This window comes from Anolis carolinensis, chromosome 1 (genome assembly GCF_035594765.1).
Source record: "Anolis carolinensis isolate JA03-04 chromosome 1, rAnoCar3.1.pri, whole genome shotgun sequence".
NCBI classification, from domain to species: Eukaryota; Metazoa; Chordata; class Lepidosauria; order Squamata; family Dactyloidae; genus Anolis; species Anolis carolinensis.
Genome location: NC_085841.1, coordinates 154,910,816 through 154,931,473, shown reverse-complemented (window position 1 = coordinate 154,931,473; position 20,658 = coordinate 154,910,816). Strand labels below are relative to the sequence as shown.

At 39.3% G+C, this 20,658-nt stretch overlaps 1 protein-coding gene across 1 annotated transcript in view; it reads right to left on the bottom strand.

The window, feature by feature from the left end:
• klhl29 (kelch like family member 29) overlaps positions 1–20,658 on the bottom strand; it is a 543,161-nt gene that overhangs the window by 23,974 nt on the left and 498,529 nt on the right. Inside the window, exon 13 of the mRNA XM_008117088.3 lies at positions 4,282–4,426. Coding sequence (XP_008115295.1) covers positions 4,282–4,426 — 145 coding nt within the window. The remainder of the gene's footprint in view (positions 1–4,281; positions 4,427–20,658) is intronic.

Sequence of the window (20,658 nt, the reverse complement as noted above, 5' to 3'; positions counted from 1 at the left end):
CTACTCTTGTAGCCTCAGCAAATGTGGAAGGCTGAATGTATTCATACATGTTCTTGTAGAGGAAATGGAAGCTTCAAATCCTCCAAGTAATGCAATGGAACTTTATTTATAGCCTGCCCTATCTCCCTGAAGGGACTCAGGGCGGCTTACAGCAAAATATACAATGGCAGACATCCAATGATGACAATCAGGACAAAACTATACGTATCTTTAACTCCTAACCATGTAATAAGAGGCTATAGATAGATATAAATTCCAGGACTACCAAAATGGAAGAGGAATCAGTGCTGAATGGGCCATGAAGGAAACCTCTGTGTTTTCTGAGATGGACAGTTTAGATGTCTAGAAAATAGAGCCACTTCAAATAACAAAATAAAGCTACAGTCCTTGTGAGAACTAGCACAGGACAGCAGTTTGAAAGTTGGGCTAGGGTTCTGGAAGACTTAAGAGTTCAAATCCCCATTTGACTATGGAAGCTCACTGGGTGACTTTGGACAAGTCACATTCTCTCAGACTCAGAGGGGACAAAACCCCAATGATAGGTCTGCCTTGGGGATGATGTAATCCAGAGATGGTTTGAGGGCATACAAACAACAAACATGGTTCTTTTAGATACACCAAGAGAGTCTTATGCTTCACAGTCCCACAAAGAGAAGAGCTAAAAGAGACCAACTTAAAAGGAAATAGTTTGGATTTCAATAAGATACTTCAGAGATCAAGAGCCAACATAGTGTAGCTGTTTGAGTGCTGGACTGTGAGTTTGGGGACCCCAATGTGAATCACTGCTTGGTCAGGAGACCTACTGAGTGACCTTTGGCAAGACACATTCTCAGAGGAAGGTAAGGGAAAACCTTCTCTTGACAAATCATGTAAGTTATACTTTTGTGTTAGGGTCATCACAAACTTGAAATGACCTGAAGATGTGCAACAGTAACAACTATAGAAATCAATACATATGCCATCAAGGTACCATTCCCAAAGCCTCAATCCTTGAGCTCTGCAAGATGTGTTCTGGCGAGTGGTCGTCTATAAATATGGCTTCAGGTTGAATTTCTAAAACATTCTTGTTACTATACTTTTTGCATATCATTGCAAAGTGAATATGATGTTTTTGTAGGCTGGATGCAAACTACTGTGCCGCAAAATATAAATATTGCTAAATGAATGCAATAAATAATGGAAAAATTAATGCATGGTCACACAAACAGCTAGAAACTAAAAAAGTTATACATTTAACTGGATGGATATAAATTACTCATCTAATTGATTATGAAGGTGTAAATAGAATTATTCTGGAGCAAAGAAGCGCTCTAGTCCTTTATGAATTTCACTGAACTTAGGCAAAGAATATTCAGATGTGATTTTTTCCAAGTTTTTTCCCTCTGAAATACAGCCTACAGCTCATGTTATTTATTGACAGTCTCCTGTCCAAATAGTAATGAAAGCTGTAGCTGCTCAGCTTCCAAGATCAGTCAGAATCTGTAGCTTTAGCCATATTTTCTCTCTCTCTCATAACCATATACAAAATCTTCTATTAATGAGTCTATTAAGTGATCTTGGCCAAAGAACTGTTGCATTACCAACTATCCATATTAAAGTAACTTTAATGTTGCTAAAGAACATCCCACTATTTGTCTTTTTTAAAAGAGCCCACATAATTAATGGAATGAATTACCAAGGGAAGTTATGTCAGTTGTACCACACTGTTTGCTTCTGGTTTACAATCTTGAGTGAGGAAAAAAAATATAATTAACTACTGTCTGGACACAGTGAGGTTCTCATACATTCAATTTCACTCTTGTTAACATGGAGGAACAATGAAAATCTGTAATTAGCACAAAAGCAGCAGGATCACAGTAGTGTTGGCTGGGATTTGGCCTGTAAGATTTTTTGCATGTAACGTAATGTTCGCTCGAGGACACGATTCTTTTGGCAGCCAAGAGAGGGCAGCCTTGAATAAAGAAGGAGGGCCATTCCCAAAATGTGGCTTGCATAGTAGGGATATTCTCCGCTTCCTTCTTCAAAAGCAACCACCACAACAGGGAGAAGGATCTGGAAGCACTTTTGTTTGAGTGCTTATTTAATCATTTCTTGAAGGATGAGCAATCATGAACACTGAATTGGGGTGCAGGCAAGTTACTATATCTGAGGAGAGAAAGTGCAGTCCTTCAGCTATTTTTATTGTCTCCACCTCTGCATTTTCTAGCCTCCTACAGGGAATTAAGATGATTGCTTTGATATAGACTCTGATTCTGTCTTAACAACTATTACTGAAAGTAGTGAACACCTGGAGAAGGAAAAAAGTACACTCAGTACATTTAGATTCTGTTAATCCCAGGAGCATCAAGCCAAAGATGCATTGGACTCAGCTGTGAATTCTCTCTTTGCAACTCAAAAAAGCAAACCTGGGTATTTCATGTCCACCCTCAGGTTATATCCACAGACACAATGCTATACCGGGTCTGAGCTGTATACTTTGGACTTACACACTCCCGCCTCACTTTTTTTTTGTTGCATGAGAGAGGGAAATCTGAAACTTTCAGGCACACTTTGGAATTAAACAGTTTGTCAATTTGACTAAATATAGTGAAAAGTATGTTCCAGATTCCTGTCAAGACTTTACATATTTGTAGGTGGATTTATATCAGCAGGAAATAGAATTGTGCAGGTACAAAAAGTAGAAGATGGCAATTATGTTACTACATAGAAGAGCTGGCGAAGTGTGCCCAGTGGGCACTGGTGGGCAATGGCCATCTTGCATTGATGTGTATCATTATGTTGTGGTACTCAATGCTCATCAGTCCCAATATGCATCATGTGCTCTTCCCAGTGTCCCATTATGCATGTTTGCAATTCAGTGACCCTGCTATGTAACAGAATATGTTCTCTCTTCAGGAAGGTGGGAAGAAAGCTTGTGAGCCAGAGATTTGTGCATACATACTGTTCTTTGAAAGCAATCTGATACTTATGGTCCTTTGAAATCACAGGATTTGTATTTTTTGCAATATTATTAGAATTTGTGGTGACAGAGCTCCAATTTATATTTCCCAAAAGTGCAGTGCAAACTACAAATCCTAGGATTCCTTAAGACAGGAGCGTAAAAACTAAAGTTGTATCCAAATGCTATTCTTGTGCAATAAAGAAATACTCATGGCTAAGATACATTATCAAAATTATCAAATTGTGTTATATTTAAGTATGGCTTCAGATGCTCCTCTGTTTTCCCCAATAATTGAGACAGTGTATGTATAACTCAGAAGTCACTATACACTGATTTCACTTACATCAACCACTTCCTATGGAGGAAAATGCCAATAATGCCAATACTGCAGCCACAGCATTGATTCAAGCATTTAAGTACTAGGGTCTTGTTTATATTTTAAAACTCCCATGTGGTTTTGCTCAAGCACTGCTAGCAAATTTCATCATCAAAAACTTTTAAAAGCACGTTTTCTCTCTTTGGTCAGAACCATAACTGCTATAAAGAACAAGCCCAATCAGAACTTTTGTTTTAAAAAGGTAAAACTTTTTCCCATGCTGATCATCTGTCCCTGATGTGCTACTTAAATAATATAGTTCTGAATTCCCAATTTGACCCTCCCAAAACCCACCTTAGAAGCAAAGTAGCCCCACCAATCATAGGAATTCTCTAGCCCTTTGGGACTCTTTAGGCTGATGCAACTATCTGGCTTCAAAGGTGGTTTCAGGAGATATTTGTGAACCTTGGAGTGGTGCCATGACTATAAACATGAAATATGATATTTATGATATATGTAATTCTGCCTTACAGCATCGAAAACACTGAACAGTACGCCAGCTACTCTTTCCCCCTTTTTTCTATCTCCGCAATATATACGACATAAGATATAAAGCTAGCTCTAGCCAGCCAAGGCTTCTGCACAGCTTTGGTATCGGTGATCCAATGCCAAATGGTGGTTTACCTATAATCATTCAAAGCTTGATGTGTTAGATATCACACATATCAAACACAAGGTCTGCAGGCCAACATCGTTTTAAAGGACAGGATTCCCTCTGAAAGACTTTAAATGTCTGGATACCAAGGGAGAGCATTTAGATTAATGTACAATCAGATAATTAACTGGAGGTTTCAATTAATATAACCCAGACAGTGTTATTACCTCGAAAGCATGCTGTCAGAATGAGCAAGAAGCACTAGTTTCTAGTCCCACTGTGCTTCTCACTCCAATTCAATAATTTTCTGCAGCGGAAAAATATTGTAGGTGCTAGTAACTCAATCATAATTTTTGGTTATTATCTCACCTGCAGAATTGCCTGGAGTTGTTCATGTTGGGGCCTGCTTTAATATTGCCTTTTTCTGGGTCATAGATGGTGGTTGCTCGTGCATAAGCTCCTCCAAGAATAAAGATGAAACCATTGAGAGTGACTGCAGGAGCATATTTGTTATCTGTCAATGGAAAGCAACATTGAGATCAGTTTCCAAGCTTGGTGTTAGAATCAGGTTTTTATTTATACATTCCTCTTATTTACAGATAAGTCACGTTCCTTGAAACCTCCAAGGCCAGAGAAAGAAAAATGAGGATGCCTTTTTGCTGGTGCTGTTTTTTGTTTTTGTTATTCACTCTGAAACTTCTGAAAGGCACTTTTCAAAGTTCACTGGTTTGCCCTGTTCCTAGCACATAGTGGCTGTGGTGCAATACCTGTGTTTCTTCCTATCTAAAATTAAGTATTCTTGCCTCAAAAATCAAAGTGTGGCTCTCTGAAAGGTTTTTTTTGCTGATGAAGTTAGAATTACAGTAGAGTCTCACTTATCCAACGTTCTGGATTATCCAACACATATTTGTAGTCAATGTTTTCAATACATCGTGATATTTTGGTGCTAAATTCGTAAATACAGTAATTACTACATAGCATTACTGTATAATTAACTACTTTTTCTGTCAAATTTGTTGTTAAACATGATGTTTTGGTGCTTAATTTGTAAAATCATAACCTAATTTGATGTGTAATAGGCTTTTCCTTAATCCCTCCTTATTATCCAACATATTCGCTTATCCAATGTTCTGCCAGCCCGTTTATGTTGGATAAGTGAGACTCTACTGTATTGAGATTCTGCATTTGGAGATACAGCTACATCTTCCAATGTCATCCACAGCACAGCCCCCCAATATAACCATTTCTATGTTATGGGGCAGGCATCAATAGGGATGCATTCAGCCATTTCCCTGTAGTTGGATGTGCTTTGAGCAGCATCTGTAGGGTCTTCCAAAGGTCCTTGGAAGGTCTCTAGAGAAGACATCTTTGTAGTATGTCCAACGACAGGAATATGACTAAACAAATCCTCAGGCCCTTTCTACACTGCCATATAAAACATAAATTATCTGCTTTGAACTGGATTATATGGCAGTGTAGAAGAGGCCTCAGGGATTTCCTCACTCTCTGACAACACAGAAATGCCAATTTTTGAGCTGGGACTGCACTGCTTGGAAGATGGGTTTGGGGAAGTTTTGATTGTTGTGTGAAAAGAAGAGAATTCTGACCTCCTTCCTCAATCTAATTAAAACATCAGTTTAAAGAACATATACACTCAACACATATTAAAACAACCAGAACGTAATTTAAAAGACATAATGTAAAAAATCATCTGGTTAGGCCTGACAGAAGAAAGTGGACTTTAATACTGATTAAAATTCAGGCAATTAATTCAGTCGTTGAATTCATCTGGCAGGTCATTCTGCAATTTAGGGCAGCTGAAGAAAAGCTCCTCTAGGTCAGGACTTCTTAAACTTTTTCCATCCTAGACCCTTTTTGCTTAAGAAATTGTTACACATCCCAGCGTATATATACATACATAAAATTGGTATACAAATCAAACATTTACTGATAATAAATCAGGAACAAAATTACTTTAAAATGATTATTTGATATACATATAAGTTATTTGATATACATATAAGTTTATCCTTTCAGAAATGCTTGGAAATTTTGTACTAATCCCAAGCGGGGAGAGCTCCTAGTTTAGACCTATCTTGCCCCTTTTTTTTTCTTCTTTTTTTTTTTGCGACCTCCCACATTCAGTTAGACAACCCTAAATGTGGTTGTGACACACATTTTAAGAAGCTTTGCGATTAGTTTAATTCTTACACTGATGCTAACACCCTTCTGATACCAGCTTCAGGTAATACATCAAATATATATCGAGCCACTACTGTCTGCACAATTCCAATAAATAATATTTACACAAGATTGCTGTCTTTGGAGCATGGCCTAGCCTAGTCCTAGCTGTCTGGAGTAAAGATCTCCCAGAGTATAGGGGTCAGATTATACAGGAGAAGGTAATTCTGCAGATAAGATGGACTCAAACCATGAAAAGGTAACAACCGACACTTTGTCTGGAAACTAACTGGCAATCAATGTAGTTTTACAAGTGTTATAAGAACACTCCTGGATGTATCCGTGACACTTTTCGAATTTACTAGAGTTTCCAAACTTAATAGAGAGACGGCATAATGTTCAGCAAATTGCAGAAGTCCAACTCAGAGGTTACCAGTGTATGCACTGGAACCTTTTGTATTTATTTTTGTATTTATTTTTTAAGAAACATGGTTTGAGAGCAAAACAGAACAAAAGAGAAGTTCAGGATGGTACATAAACTATTATTTTGGAACATAAAGGATTAGGTGTCTGAAATATTCCTACCCATTCAAAATCAGAAGACCATAAAGAAGAATCTATAAAAGCTTTTTATTTGGCATGGTGATTTTGAAAAAAATAGGTTGCATTTTTTTTAACATACTCAGTTGAAAGTCTAAAATGGAACAGCTCAGCAACAGATATATCGAGGAGCGGTTCCTGCACATCTCTTTTAGCTTAAGTGATACTAAGTGCTTACAGGTCACACAGCAGGTTAGACAAGTATTCTGACACTTCTGTATGCCATCTATACAGTGATTTATTTTACCCATATTAGATGCTAGACTATTAAGCATATTCCTATTTTAGGGATTTTAAAAATAAAAGTGTCACATTGCATCTCTGTAAAAAGATGGGATGGAAATCTTTATTTAACAAATTCAGATTGAATATCTTAAATATTTGGAACCAGAAGTATTTTGTATTTTTCTGCATTTTGGAATAACTGTATTTGCATACATATACATAATGAGATATTGCTATCTTAGCAGCCCAAGTAGACAATTTTGGATTTTGGAAGATTTCAGATTTCAAACTTCTGGATAAGTAATGTTTAACCTTCATCAACTGAATGATTTATTGAAATGTACAAGGCCAGCACACTTAAAGCCAACAGCCTGCTTTGTACAAGCTATGGCATCAGTCTGATATTTTTAGGCAAATATCTCTAATATCTTGGGATTAAATATACATCTTGGTTTGACTAAATGACATACCCACATCTGTCATTTAGGAGGGAGAAAGAAGCCATCATCCTGGAGGCTCCATTTAGAGACTGAAATTCCAGATAAAATTGCAACAGCAGGAGGCAAGAAAGAGGCAGACATTTGAGCTATTGAGGCAGAGCTGCAAGAGCAGAGAACGCGGAACAGGATCTTAGGAGCTATGCTTCAGAGCACAGAAATCTTTGACTATTGCCAGTCATTTTCCTTTAGCCATTTCCAAAGAGTTAATACCACCCCTTCTCCTTTCCAAATATATCCCTGCAAATTGTGGGATGCGTCTACACTGTAGATTTAATGCAGTTTGACACCACTTTGACTGCCATGGCTCCATGCTATGGAATCATGGCAGTTGTAGTTATAGTTTCTCTTTGCTGTGAAAGCTAGACCTTGTAAAACTACACATCCCAGGATTCCATAATATTGAGCCAAGACAGTTAAAGTGAAAACAAACTGCATTAATTCCACAGCACTGATACCACATTTTATGTTGCGTGTCTGATTTTGCACAGAGGATTTTGCTTCTGTTGCTCTGTTAGACATGGTCCTGTTTGTGCAGCAGCCCAGAATGGCAACTATTACTCTCCATCATTTTTCATTGAATTTTCAATGCAAAATGATGATTCAATGATTTTTAAGAAAACATTTCTCTTTGGCTACTCTTTGCCATAAATCATTGTCTTGTGACGGGCAAATGGTTAGATTAAAATGCCAGACTACTGAGCCTCGTACACAAATGCACACATATCCATACACAGACTTCAGGCAAAGTATATGTGAAAATACTTTACACAATACTCACATATAGGCTTTGGTAGCAAAAAGATTATTTGGGAAGCAAATAACCATTAATAGTTGGAATTGTAATGGTGCCCTATTCCAAAGTAATATCAATTATATGTATTTTAACAGATTTTGCAGAAGGTAGTACTCACCACTTCTATATGCAATGCCCTCCTCTGCATTGAGGGCATTGTATAATGAGGTAGTGGATGCCTCCTTCAATACCTCCACATCCATAACTTGATGGCACTGAGGCGCTTCAAAGAAGGCACCCAAAACTCTCTAACTACAGTTGTGTGACTTGAAAAAAGACGAGCTGCCACTCTCTCAGACCTCGCATTATGCTGAATATCTAGGACAGCGGTTCTCAACCTGTGGGTCTCCAGGTGTTTTGGCCTACAACTCCCAGAAATCCCAGCCAGTTTGTCAGCTGTTAGGATTTCTGGGAGTTGAAGGCCAAAACATCTGGGAACCCCAGGTTGAGTACCACTGATCTAGGAGTATGACAACTGTTCCTTTTATGCTGCTCAATGCATCCCAGGAGTCTTGTTGTACATTCGGGCAACACCCTGTTTACTTCAGTGCATCAAGTTGCACTGAGTATTGGTGAAATGGAGAAGCCCAATATTATAACAATGGTGAAGCTATATACTCTGTCACAGTATTGTCTCAATTTCCAGGAGCCATCATGTTTCTGATGTAGATTTAAGAAGGCACAATATTCTCCTTTGTATCATTTAAATGGAAAGACACAAAACAACAGAGTTCAGGTTGAATAGTCCTCATCTGAAATGTGTGGGACCAGAAGTGTTTTGGTATACCTGTATTAGCATATATATACAACTTGAGATAGCCTAGAGATGGGGCCCAAGTCTAAACACAAACTTCCTTTATGTTTCATATACACCTTATGCACACAGACTGAAGGTAATTTTATACATCAAAAAGCAAAGGTGTCACTATCTCAGCTAACCATGTGGACAATTTTGGATTTTGGGGTAAAGGAGTTCAAGCTGTATTACCGAAAAAGGAGAAGAATTTAAAAGCCCAGAAGAAGTTAAAATATGTGTGCAAAATGTAAGATGTACAAATACATCTACAAGAACACACCATTTTATCTGAGCAGTTCTTTGAAAGGATAGGAATTGATTCACGACAAAGATAAAAAAGCAAGTAGTTATCGGCTCTTTCTCCCCTACACCCATTACTATAATTTGACAGTCTTCTGTGTTTCCTACCCTGCTTTTACAGTGTGTGAAATCAAACCAGTGCATGTCTGTTTTTGTTACTGACACAAAAAGCTCTCTGGTATGTGAACCTTCCACATATGCTGATCACATTTTCACAGCCTCTTTTGAGTTAACGCTACTTTGTGGGAGACACATTAATCTAACAAAAGAGATTTTGAAACTTAACCTTAAAAACCCACCGGGATACTCTTCTGGGCTACCTCAAGGCAGAAAGAATATCTTCTCGGGAGACTAATTCCCTGTCTTCACATTCCTTTGTTGTATGAAAGAAGAACATCTCCCTTTGGTTTTTTTTTAAACAGTACAAGTTTGCTTTTATTTCTTATAAGCAGTTGGTGCGTTTTGTCTGATTCTTTTGTTGCAAGCTCGCATTGTGCTGCTTTGGATGCCGTGTTACTGTGTGCAGTGTTCAACTGATTGGTTTCATTTTTATAGCTTCAGCTATCTTAGAACATTATTATGAAAAGGTGAGAGGGAAAAAGACCTTTCTTGCTGGATTCAGGAAGGAAGAAGTGTGCATCAAACGACTGCAGGTCGGTACTTTTATATTGCAAAATGTGAGAAGGGTCAGAAAGACAGAGGTGGTCAATTCATGTTTTTGTCACTACAGCATACACCAAATTTCCTTGGTAGCTGTCGATGGAAATATCTCGCCGATTATCTTAAATATATCAAATTAACAGTGTAGTCCTTGTGAACCTTTACTGCAGTGGTTCTCACCCTTTGGTCCTCCAGGTGTTTTGGATTTCAGCTCTCACAATTCCTAACAGCTGGTAAGCTGGCTGAGATTTCTGGGAGTCAAAGTCTAAAATATCTGGAGGACCAAAGGTTGAGAACCACTGCTCTAATGAGTGCACTCTGTTGAATGGAGGAAGACTGATTTCTGATTTTTAGGTATTTACCTAAAAGTCACTTGTTGACTTATGATAACCTTACAAACTTTGTAGCTTTGGGCTTTAGAACAGCTGGTTAATCATCAGCTTGCAATAAATCTTACCAAATGAAAGATTGGGAATTCGAAGCCCGGGTCGAGGTGAGAGACTGACCTTCAGCCCAGCTCATTGTCTACCTAAGCAGTTCAAAAACAGCAGTGCGTAGATAAATTAGATATTGTTTAAGCAGGGAGGCATTTCATGGCACCATAAAAAGGAAATACCAGAAATTCCCAGTGATCAAAGAAAGGAGGAAAGTCTGTGACCATGGGCTCTTCGACATGGAGGATGGAGCGACGGCACTCCCCATGTGTCCGGAATCAAGCACAACCTCCAGGAAGCCCAAGAAAGGAACTTCCTATAAATACCTCTATCTGTTGTCTATCTTGTCCGTATAACGACATTGAATATTTGCTGTATATGTGTCCTGTCATCCTCCCTGAGTTCCTTTTGGGGTGAGAAGGGTGGAATAGAAATGCTGTTAATAAATAAATAAATAAATAAATAAGCATAAGCACTGTAGTTATGGTGCAAAACAGTGATTCCCAGCCCAATCCCCACTTGCCAGGGTCTGTTCTCATCGCTCGGGGGTCGACCTTCTCCAGTGAATAATTGCTACTGCAAAAAGCAAAATCAGAGCTGAAGGTCACTTGTTCAAGAGCAAATGGGAATGGCAGTCAGCTGATTACTGATCTTTAGTGGAACAGACCCCTGTCAGTCACAGCTGATGATATATAGAGAGTATATAGAGATTAGGGAACTTTCACAGACCCTACTTCACTCCTAAACTAAATGAGAAGCTACATAGTGATTGTGAAATACAAAACAATCATGAGTGTGTAGCTCTAGGTTACACATTCAAAATTGCCATAGGGTTTTTAAAAAAAGGATTTCTGATAGCTTGGAGAAAATTGATGAAATGATTTGTTCTCTTTTGTGGACATTTAACACAGCACACACACCATAATCATCAGTAAACTATTTCAAAGCCAATGTAAGGATACTGCACATTTGTCAATATTACATAGATCACCAGAATTGCTTGAAATTGTGAAAATATCCCAAAAATCAGGCAATCCATTTCTCACTCCATTCACTCTGTGATGATTAAATTTTATCATCACATTTGTTAATAACAGGCCTAATAGACTAAAAAAAGAAATCTATGAGTTTCTTTTAAGATTTGCTAATTATTCATCAATAAAAGAAATTACAAAAGTAAAACCCTCTAATCTGCTCTCAAAAGCCAGTGCTTGAAATTCTGACTCCACCTACATCTAAGGATCACAGAATCCTAAAAGTAGACTAGGCAACTGATGCTGTAACAGCCTAAGAGGATACTAGCTGCCCGGTGTGTGATTGCAGTCCAATGTTTAGCATAGCTTGGGAGAGGGCTGACCACAAATAAGGTAATTAGCAAGAGCATCTAAAGTTTCAGGCATCTGGCAAAAGCCCTTGCTGCTCCTTGAAGCCAAGAGTGTATGAGACAGGATTCTTACTTCAGCACACTGAGCACCCGGCAGGAGAGGAATAGATGGATCATTCCAGCAATGAAAGAACATAGCAAGCTGGCCAAGCACAAGGGGGAAATACAGAACAGAACAATGTGAGAGGATAGGACTGCCTGTGCTCATAGGAAAAGAAACCGTTTTAAACAAGCACCTGTTCAGCCACTTCTACATTCCCCTCTCATTTGTAGACCGAGTACATACCCTGCAATTTCAGGAAATGGAAAACTTATCTGGGGTCCTTTACGATAAAGTCTTCAAAATTGCTACTATTTCATCCCAATGTTTGTGTTTGGAGTGAGCTAACTATTGAAAAATTCACCTGTAATGTTCTGCTCACTCAAGCGCACTGTGTCAACCTTATCCTCCCTCCCTCAAGTAAATGTAAGAGAGGCAAAGGGTTGTTCAGAGAAAAGGGTGAGGGAATACTAGACGCAAATGGCAGAACCCTATATAACTTGTTTTTTTTTTTTACATTTTATTTATAATTATTACAATACATAAAAAAGGGGAAGGAGGCAGATGTAATCAAAAAATTAAGAAGAAGAAGAAAAAAAACCCTGTCCCCAGAATCCTCCCTCCTCTCTGTGTTACCTTTCCTATATAACTTGTTAAATTATGTAATCTTATGTATACTTAACTATGTAATAGAGGTACTAAGAAATCTAATTCCTTAGTTGTGATTACATGCCAGCAAGAGTACCAGGACTGATGCGATGCACATAACCATTGAGGCAATGTGCGTCAGGACTGGTTTACATTGGTCACATTGTACATTGGCCCCATTGTGCCCCAGGCACCAATATACGAGTTGAACACTTTGCTGCCCCTGCTACATAGTAATGTAATAGCAAACCTCTAGAAGATATGGTTTAACCCAACTTCACAATTCTAATTTCCTACAGAGTAAGTCCACTTACAAAGACTTGAGTCCACAACAGGATTCCAGCTAAGAGACTTATGACAAAAAGGAAGCCTATAATGAGTCAAAATGCTGGGATGTAAAAGGACCAGATCTTTAAAAATGGCCATAGCAGAATTGCTCCAGACTGAACTCAGGCTGGATCTACACTGCCACATAATACAGATGATCAAAGCAGTTAATTCACATTATCTGCTTTGAACTAGATTATCTGAGTCTATACTGCCATATAACCCAGTTCAATGCAGATAATCTGTATTTTATATGGCAGTGTAGATGGGGCCTCAGAAATGGCCACAAGCTATTCATTACCTTTTCATTGCAATAATGGGTGGGTTTATCAACTGTGGGATTAATGAGTAAGAAGAGTCTGGGTTGCTGTGAGCTTTCTGGGCTGTATGCCCATGTTCCAGAAGCATTCTCTCCTGACATTTCGCTCACATCTATGGCAGGCATCCTCGGAGGTTGTGAGGTCTGTTGGAAACTAGACAAGTGGGTTTTATATATCTGTAGAAGGTCCAGGGTGGGAGAAAGAACTCTTGTCTGTTTGAGCAAAGTGTCAGAAGAGAATGCTTCTGGAACATGGTCATACAGACCGAAAAACTCACAGCAGCCTAGTGATTCCAGCCATGAAAGCCTTCAACAACACAATAAGGAGAGTGTTGCCTTAAATAGAAATGTGATTAGATTATCGTTTATAGGGTATGGACCAATAAGGAATAACAACCACCAGATAGAGTGAGAATTTTGTAACTCGTTGCTTCTCTTTGTGTTTTTTATTTTTGACTTTCTGTTGTATTTATTTTTAATAGCTGATAAACTGCAGTTTAGCAGTATTAGACATCATCTAGTTGCACTTAATAAGAATAAACGATTGGTTAATCCACATTTTTTGGTATCCACAGAAAACCCTGGAAGCAATTCCCTGTAGATACCAAGGGGGCAAAGTACTATCATTACTGATATAGGGAATATGAACACAGTGAATATAAGAACTCTAGATGTGAAAAAATTTCAGTGTGTTATTCTTTGCAATGCTAGATATTTGGGTAGTGAAGGAAAAATTGATTTTGCCTTGCGGTAGCTATAGGTCTGATCCTCTACTGCCCCTTTTCTGTCTTGAATTAAAAGAGTCATAGGATATGTATCTATATTTTAATGTGTTCAGCAAACGGTGAAGGAGGTACCATTCCATAAAGTGCACATTTGTTTAAAAGGAGGAATACTCTGTGTGCATCCCATAATAATGAATCACTGCCATTGAGCTTGTCATGGAGCTGGAAAGGCTAAGCAGGTTACAAAAATGGTAATTATCACTCAAGTGTAACTCCACTGAGATTGAACCTTTCTAGTGAAAAGTAGAGGACTTATTAGGAAAAATGACATGAAACAAGGACAGCTAAATTTAGGATTTAATTGAGAATGAATTCTTATCCATGAAATATGTAAAGCTTCTGAAGGCAGGGATAGTTCATTACCTGCTGAACAGAAAGCCAAGAAAAAGCACAGGACTGTTGTTGTTATGATAATTGTAGTAGTACTACAGAGCTGGTGAATATATAAGTTAGACAGGAAAAGTTAACGTTGAGTTTTGTCAAGACTGCTGTCGAAAGACTAGTATCATCACTCCTTTTAAACAAGGCATCCTGGATTTCCATGGGATTTTGCCTTAGCAATTAAAGTGGAATCTTAATGCTATAATTGTGTGGTTGTGGAAGGCCCCCTGATCTAAATGCTGTTTTGCCTAGTGTTTGAATCTGACAACAGATGTCGTAACATGCATTAGATATAAAAGCCATGCAAGGGTATCCTTTAATGAACAATGGCCTTTTTAATGAACAACAGCCCGGAAAATTCACAACAACCCAATGGCCCTATAGACAAGCTCTATGATTTCTCTTAGGTTTTGATAATAAGAACATCTGTGAAAAAGTATAGTACATTTTCATGGGATTTTCCCAGGTGTGGAAGTCAAACAATGACTTTAACATTCACTGCACATGAACACATAACTCCACTGAAAATGGCTCTAGGTCTTTGAAAGCACATCACTGGGGCTCATATAATGTTTATATGGAGGCTTAGGGATTTCAGTCAGAACTGGACAGACATTGCAATGAGCGCCTGCAGAGTGTTCATACTGCCATAACCAAATGTCTACAGCGAGATCAAAAACAGAGGATTCTCTCAAGGTACTCAAATGAAGCAGCGATGGAAAACTTGGGAAACCTGGTATCAGAGTTCCCACTGGAATCTAAGCTGCTATTTACACAGACCTTGCATATCCGAGCACACACTGACCTCCATCATGGGAACAAATAATGTCAAGTGTACCTTAGGACCGAAATGCAAATGCCTTAAGTGTCCTGTTTATTGCTAGGAGTAAGATTCAACATGTCTGAATATTTAACACTCCTCTGAGAACCAAGCTGGAATTACAAACTGGAATGCCATCCACCTGGTAATGCCTTCATTGTAATTACTGAGAAGCCCTCTTCAGATAGTCTAAAAGAATACAGATAAAACAAAACACCTTGAAACAGATCTTACTAATCCAGTCATTAAATCATTCATCCATTGACATTTTCCCTATTCTACTCAACTCACTCGATTCCCCAATCAATACTGACGTTAAAGATATGTTTTAGTGAATTCAGGTGTGAGCCTTCATGTCATTTTTTGACTTATGATGATCCTCATGTGAACTTATCATAGTATTTATTGGGGATCATTTGTTCAAATAGGGGTTGTTATTGCTCTCATTTGGGACTGAGAAGGCATGGTTTCTCCATGGTCACCCAGTGAGTTTGCATGGCAGAGAGGGGATTCAAATCCGGGTATCCCAGTGTTCTAGTTCAAAACTCAAACTGTGACACAATGCTGCCTCTTTTTAGCTGCAATTCATGTGGCAAGTGTGTGCTTTTCCTTTTGTCCTTTTGTGAGAGGCAACAAAAGAGAACAACCTGCTGCTTCTCGTATATACTTTGCATAATTTTTTTTTCGTGTTAGGAGCAACCTGAGTTGCTTCTGGAGTGAGAGAATTGGCCGTCTGCAAGGACGTTGCCCAGGGGATGCCCGGATGTTTGATGTTTTTATCATCCTTGTGGGAGGCTTCTCTCATGTCCCCGCATGGAGCTGGAGCTGATAGAGGGAGCGCATCTGCGCTCTCCTCGGGTGGGATTTGAACCTGGCAGCCTTCAGGTCAGCAACCCAACCTTCAAGTCACAAGGCTTTAACCCTCTCCGCCACCGAGGGCTCCTTTGTATAAATTGACTTCGTGTATAAGTCAATGGCAGTTTTGGGGCCCAAATTATGGATTTTGGTATAACTATCCAGCTCCTGGAGCCCCCAGTGGCACAGCAAGTTAAACTGCTGAGCTGCTGAACTTGCTGACCGAAAGGTTGGTGGTTCAAATCTGGGGGGCAGTGTGAGCTTCCACTGTTAGCCCCTGTGTCTGCCAACCTAGCAGTTCAAAAACATGCAAATGTGAGTAGCTCAATAAGTACCATTCCAGCGGGAAGGTAACGGCGCTCCATGCAGTCATGCTGGCCACATGACCTTGGAGGTATCTACGGACAACGCCGGCTCTTCGGCTTAGAAATGGAGATAAGCACCAACCCCCAGAGTCGGACACAACTAGACTTAATGTCAGGGGAATATCTTTTCCCTTTACCTATGGATAGCTCCAGGGTACAACTTATGGGCTCATTATGAGGCGCATTAGAAGGCAGGCATGAGAAATTGGGAGCATCTTGAGCCGGCAACGCTGAAGAGGGTGGGATCTAGCTGAATGGTGAGTGAAGAAACATCAGTGGTGATGAGGAATATTTGGCCGAAGGGGCTGCCAATTTCTCATCTTTTGTCTGCTTTCTTCAGCTTCACTTTGCCATTGTCCCATCTTCCTTTGACCCTAGTTGTCCGCAGTCAGCCCACTTGCCTCCTTTTCTGGGGAAGTAGAGCCAGAGAGGGCAGCCAAAAGACAAGAAATCAGCAGTCCCTTCAGCCAAATATGCCTTGTCACCACTGGTGTTTCTCTGCTCACCATTTTGCCAAATCCTTCCCCTCCCACCATCACAGTTCAAAAGGCTGGTGATTTCTCCCCTTTTGCCTGCCTTCTCTGGCTCCACTTCTCACCTACATTTGGCTGCTTGTCTCCTCAGAGAAGCGGCAGAGGGGGAGCCAGGCGAACAGCCTGCAGACAACCTCAGAATATAAGTGGTAATATAAATGACAGAATGCTCAGAATAGAGCTTAAATGTCACATAATGCAGATTTGATCAAGAGAGATCTGCTTGTTACAGAATTTCATGATGCTTTAAGGGATGCAACAGTAGAAGGGGTGGTGTAATTTGCTGGTTGTGATGCCTCAAGGGTTCTCATTTTTCCATTCTTAAGCTAATTCTAGCAGCTCTAAAAATGTATACTACACACATTTTGCATTTCCCCTTAAGATTTGACCATTTCGACAACACATTCTACTGAATACAACATAGTTTTGTATGTTTTACCCACATTTTTGTTCACCCTCACCCTGAGATCTGCACCTCAAAATTCTGAAATATACCCACAAAGAAGGATAACTATATCTTAGTTTACATAAGCTGAAACTTTACATCATGCTAGAGTGGTATAAAACTGCATCCATGTTGTTAGACAGTAATAGCATTACACCACCTTTCTATTGAATACTACCACCGTGTCATTGTTTGCCATCTTATTGTTCCATTGCATGCTGCAGCTGTTTTTGAAACCCCTGGGAAGAAATACACTTCAAAGAAAATTCTCCTCAAGATTGTCACAAACCACTTTCTCTCTTGGTTACACTCGGGCCTCGAAGACCCTTCTGGGCATGCCTGCCATTTCTGCCACTGTCAAAATTATCCTCATAATGGCTTCTATGCATGTGCAAATGATGAGTGTGCTTAGTACATTGGCAAGCCTAAATATAGCCTCAACACAGCAAAAAAACGGTACTGCAGAGCAAATGCTGGCAGTGGGCAGGTGGCAGAAAGGATTACTTGTGACCACAAGCTCCATATATGGCTAAAGTCTGCAGCCCTCAGAGAAGAAGCAGCTGTTCTACAGACAATTTTATATAAATTAAAATTTTTAACCCAACCTCACTATCCTTAGATAATAAAACAATATTTAACACGGGATGGGGGGGTCGATTACATTACCACCTCTACATTGAACAATTTGTTATTTGCTTTTCAATTTGGTGCTCTGCACCTGCTCGGCAGCGACAAGCCACTGCCAGAAGCAGAAAGGGGTAGCGTTGGTTTGGTTTTGATTGGAATGAGAGAGAGGAATTGTAGGAGGAGGGAAGATGAGTTGAAATGACTGAAATAAAGGAAGTTCTATCACAGCTAATTTGACTATCTTCCCTTCTGTTCCATAGTCTTAAATTAGGAGTGGGAAAAATGTAGCCTAGGTTTTTCATCCAAAATGACTCCTTAGAGAGCATTCCAACGTGTTTGAAGCCCCCTTGGGCTTGCAAAACAAAATCAAATCTAGTAAAGCTTTTCAAAAATAAATATTTTTTTATTAAACATGTCCCTAAATAATACCCCCTGGGTCCCCTATAGGCCCAGAAAATATGCCCCTATATCCCACTTCCCAGTGTGGAATTTTTGAGATGACACACACACTCAGGTTTCAGGAATGTGTACAGCCCTCCAATATCCTTTTGTGGCCCCTTAGTCTTTTACAGTTGCCCATTACTGTCTTAAATGGATTTAAATAGTTTGTTATTTTTAAATGTGAAAGATATGAACGAGTACTGTTTAAATATATATATGGATCTGGAAAATTATCGTGCTTTTGCTTTTAAAAGTAGCCAGGAGAACAAAAATATAACCCTCCCATTTTACCTGATATCTGCCGGGAAGTAGCAGCCAGCAATGAAAGGACCAAGGCATTGACATCTCTGGCCGATCCTCTGTTTGGATATCAGCCAGCAAGCCAATGACTTAAATCAAGAAACAGCTTCCTAAGATCTACAGAAATTCTTGCAGGAACACCACAGCAAGCAAGAGTCCAAAAGTGGCAGGTAAAAATCTGGAACCTCAATCAGTGGCTAATAGCAGATGAGAAACTCCCTCCTGGGACACATAAGACTGGGCGACCTGGAAGGCGCTGAACAGACTGCGGTCCAGAACCACGAGATGCAGAGCCAATCTTATGAAATGGGGCTACAAAGTGGAGTTCACAACATGTGAGTGTGGAGAACAGCAAACCACAGACCATTCACTACAATGCAGCCTGAGCCCTGACACATGTACAGTGGAGGACCTTCTTACAGCGACACCAGAGGCACTCCAAGTGGCCAGCTTCTAGTCAAAGGAAATTTAGCATAATGCTAAGTTTTTAACTTTGTGGTTTTTTTATATATTATAGTGTATTCTCAATTTGCTTCTGACACTATAAATAAATACCTTATTATTTCATTCCAACATATTTTACGTCTTGTTACTGCTGTGTTTGGCTGGTGCGCACATACAACAGTACTTAATCTTATTTTACAATGTTGTTCCAATACTGAAATGAATTTCATATGGAAAGAATTTCATATGGCATTTAATTTGGATTTGTAAGTGTTGCCTGGGTGGCTACAGAATAGTTCTGCCTGGGATTCAAATTCTTGCACATTGTGGCTTTGTATGTGATCTCTTCTTTCTGTACTAACACTTTTGCTTGGATAAACATGTTCCTGATTTAAAAAACTCCAAGGGTTTGGAAATACAGTTATTCCAAGTTATGTTTAATTTTAAGACAATTCTTAAGAAATTTAAGACATTTCTTAAACCCTTGTGCCGGCTGAACTGCTGACCTGAAAATTGAGGTTTAAATCCATGAGACAAGGTGAGCTTCCCATGCGGGGACATGAGAGAATCCCCCCGCAGGAGGGTAGCACAGCCGGGCATTCCTTTGGAAACGTCTTTGAAGATGGCCAATTCTGTCACACCAGAAGTGACCTGCCTCAATTTGCTTCTGATACGATAAAAAAAAATCCTAACAAGTTCATAGGTTTCTTTTAGTTTACGGGATTACATGGGATTTCTTTTAGACCCAAGTGTCTATGTCTCTTGTTTTACGTTAGTGGGAAATATGGGAAAGCCGAGGCTATCGTCTACCTATAGGGCTCTACAAATGTTCTGGGTATTAATAACCAAAGAGATCCATCTGTATCCACTTGGCAAAATATAAAGGAGTCTTCCTTCTCTATGTTCAACCTGTTGGTAAGCTATCACATATATATCTTATGTGGCATTCCACAGGAAGATTCTCTCCTTCAGAAAACTAGTCAATTTGTCTCCCTTTTTAAAAGAAAGTGACAGGTATTCCTTTTAAAAAATGTAGCACTGATTTATTAGTGTATTAGTTCTTGTATTTCAAACCCACAGGGCCGGTCCAACATGGCACGCCAATTACGCCTCCGAGTTGGGCGCACGTTGACGGGGGGCGCTCTCGGGCAAAACATGTGCCTTGGCAGCTCTCTGTGCGCCCCGTACCCTCCATGCCTTTTTCCAGCTGATTTTGACATTTTTGTTCCTGAGCGGGATTCGAACTCGCAGCCTCCTGGTTCTGAGTCTGGTGCTCTTTCTGGGAGCCACCGACTGCCCTGTAACAATAGCAATCCGGAACTTATAGTTATTCGCTCTTTGTAATCATTCATCTTTTCCCTTTATCTTCTAAGAATAAGAATAATAAAACTTTATTTATTTATTTATTATTACGATATAATACTGATAATAATGCAATTTAATAATTTTAATTATATGTTATATATTAAATGTAATATTACTAATAATATTACAATGTAATGATTTAGTACAATATAGTAATTTAATACTATTGTTTTACTAT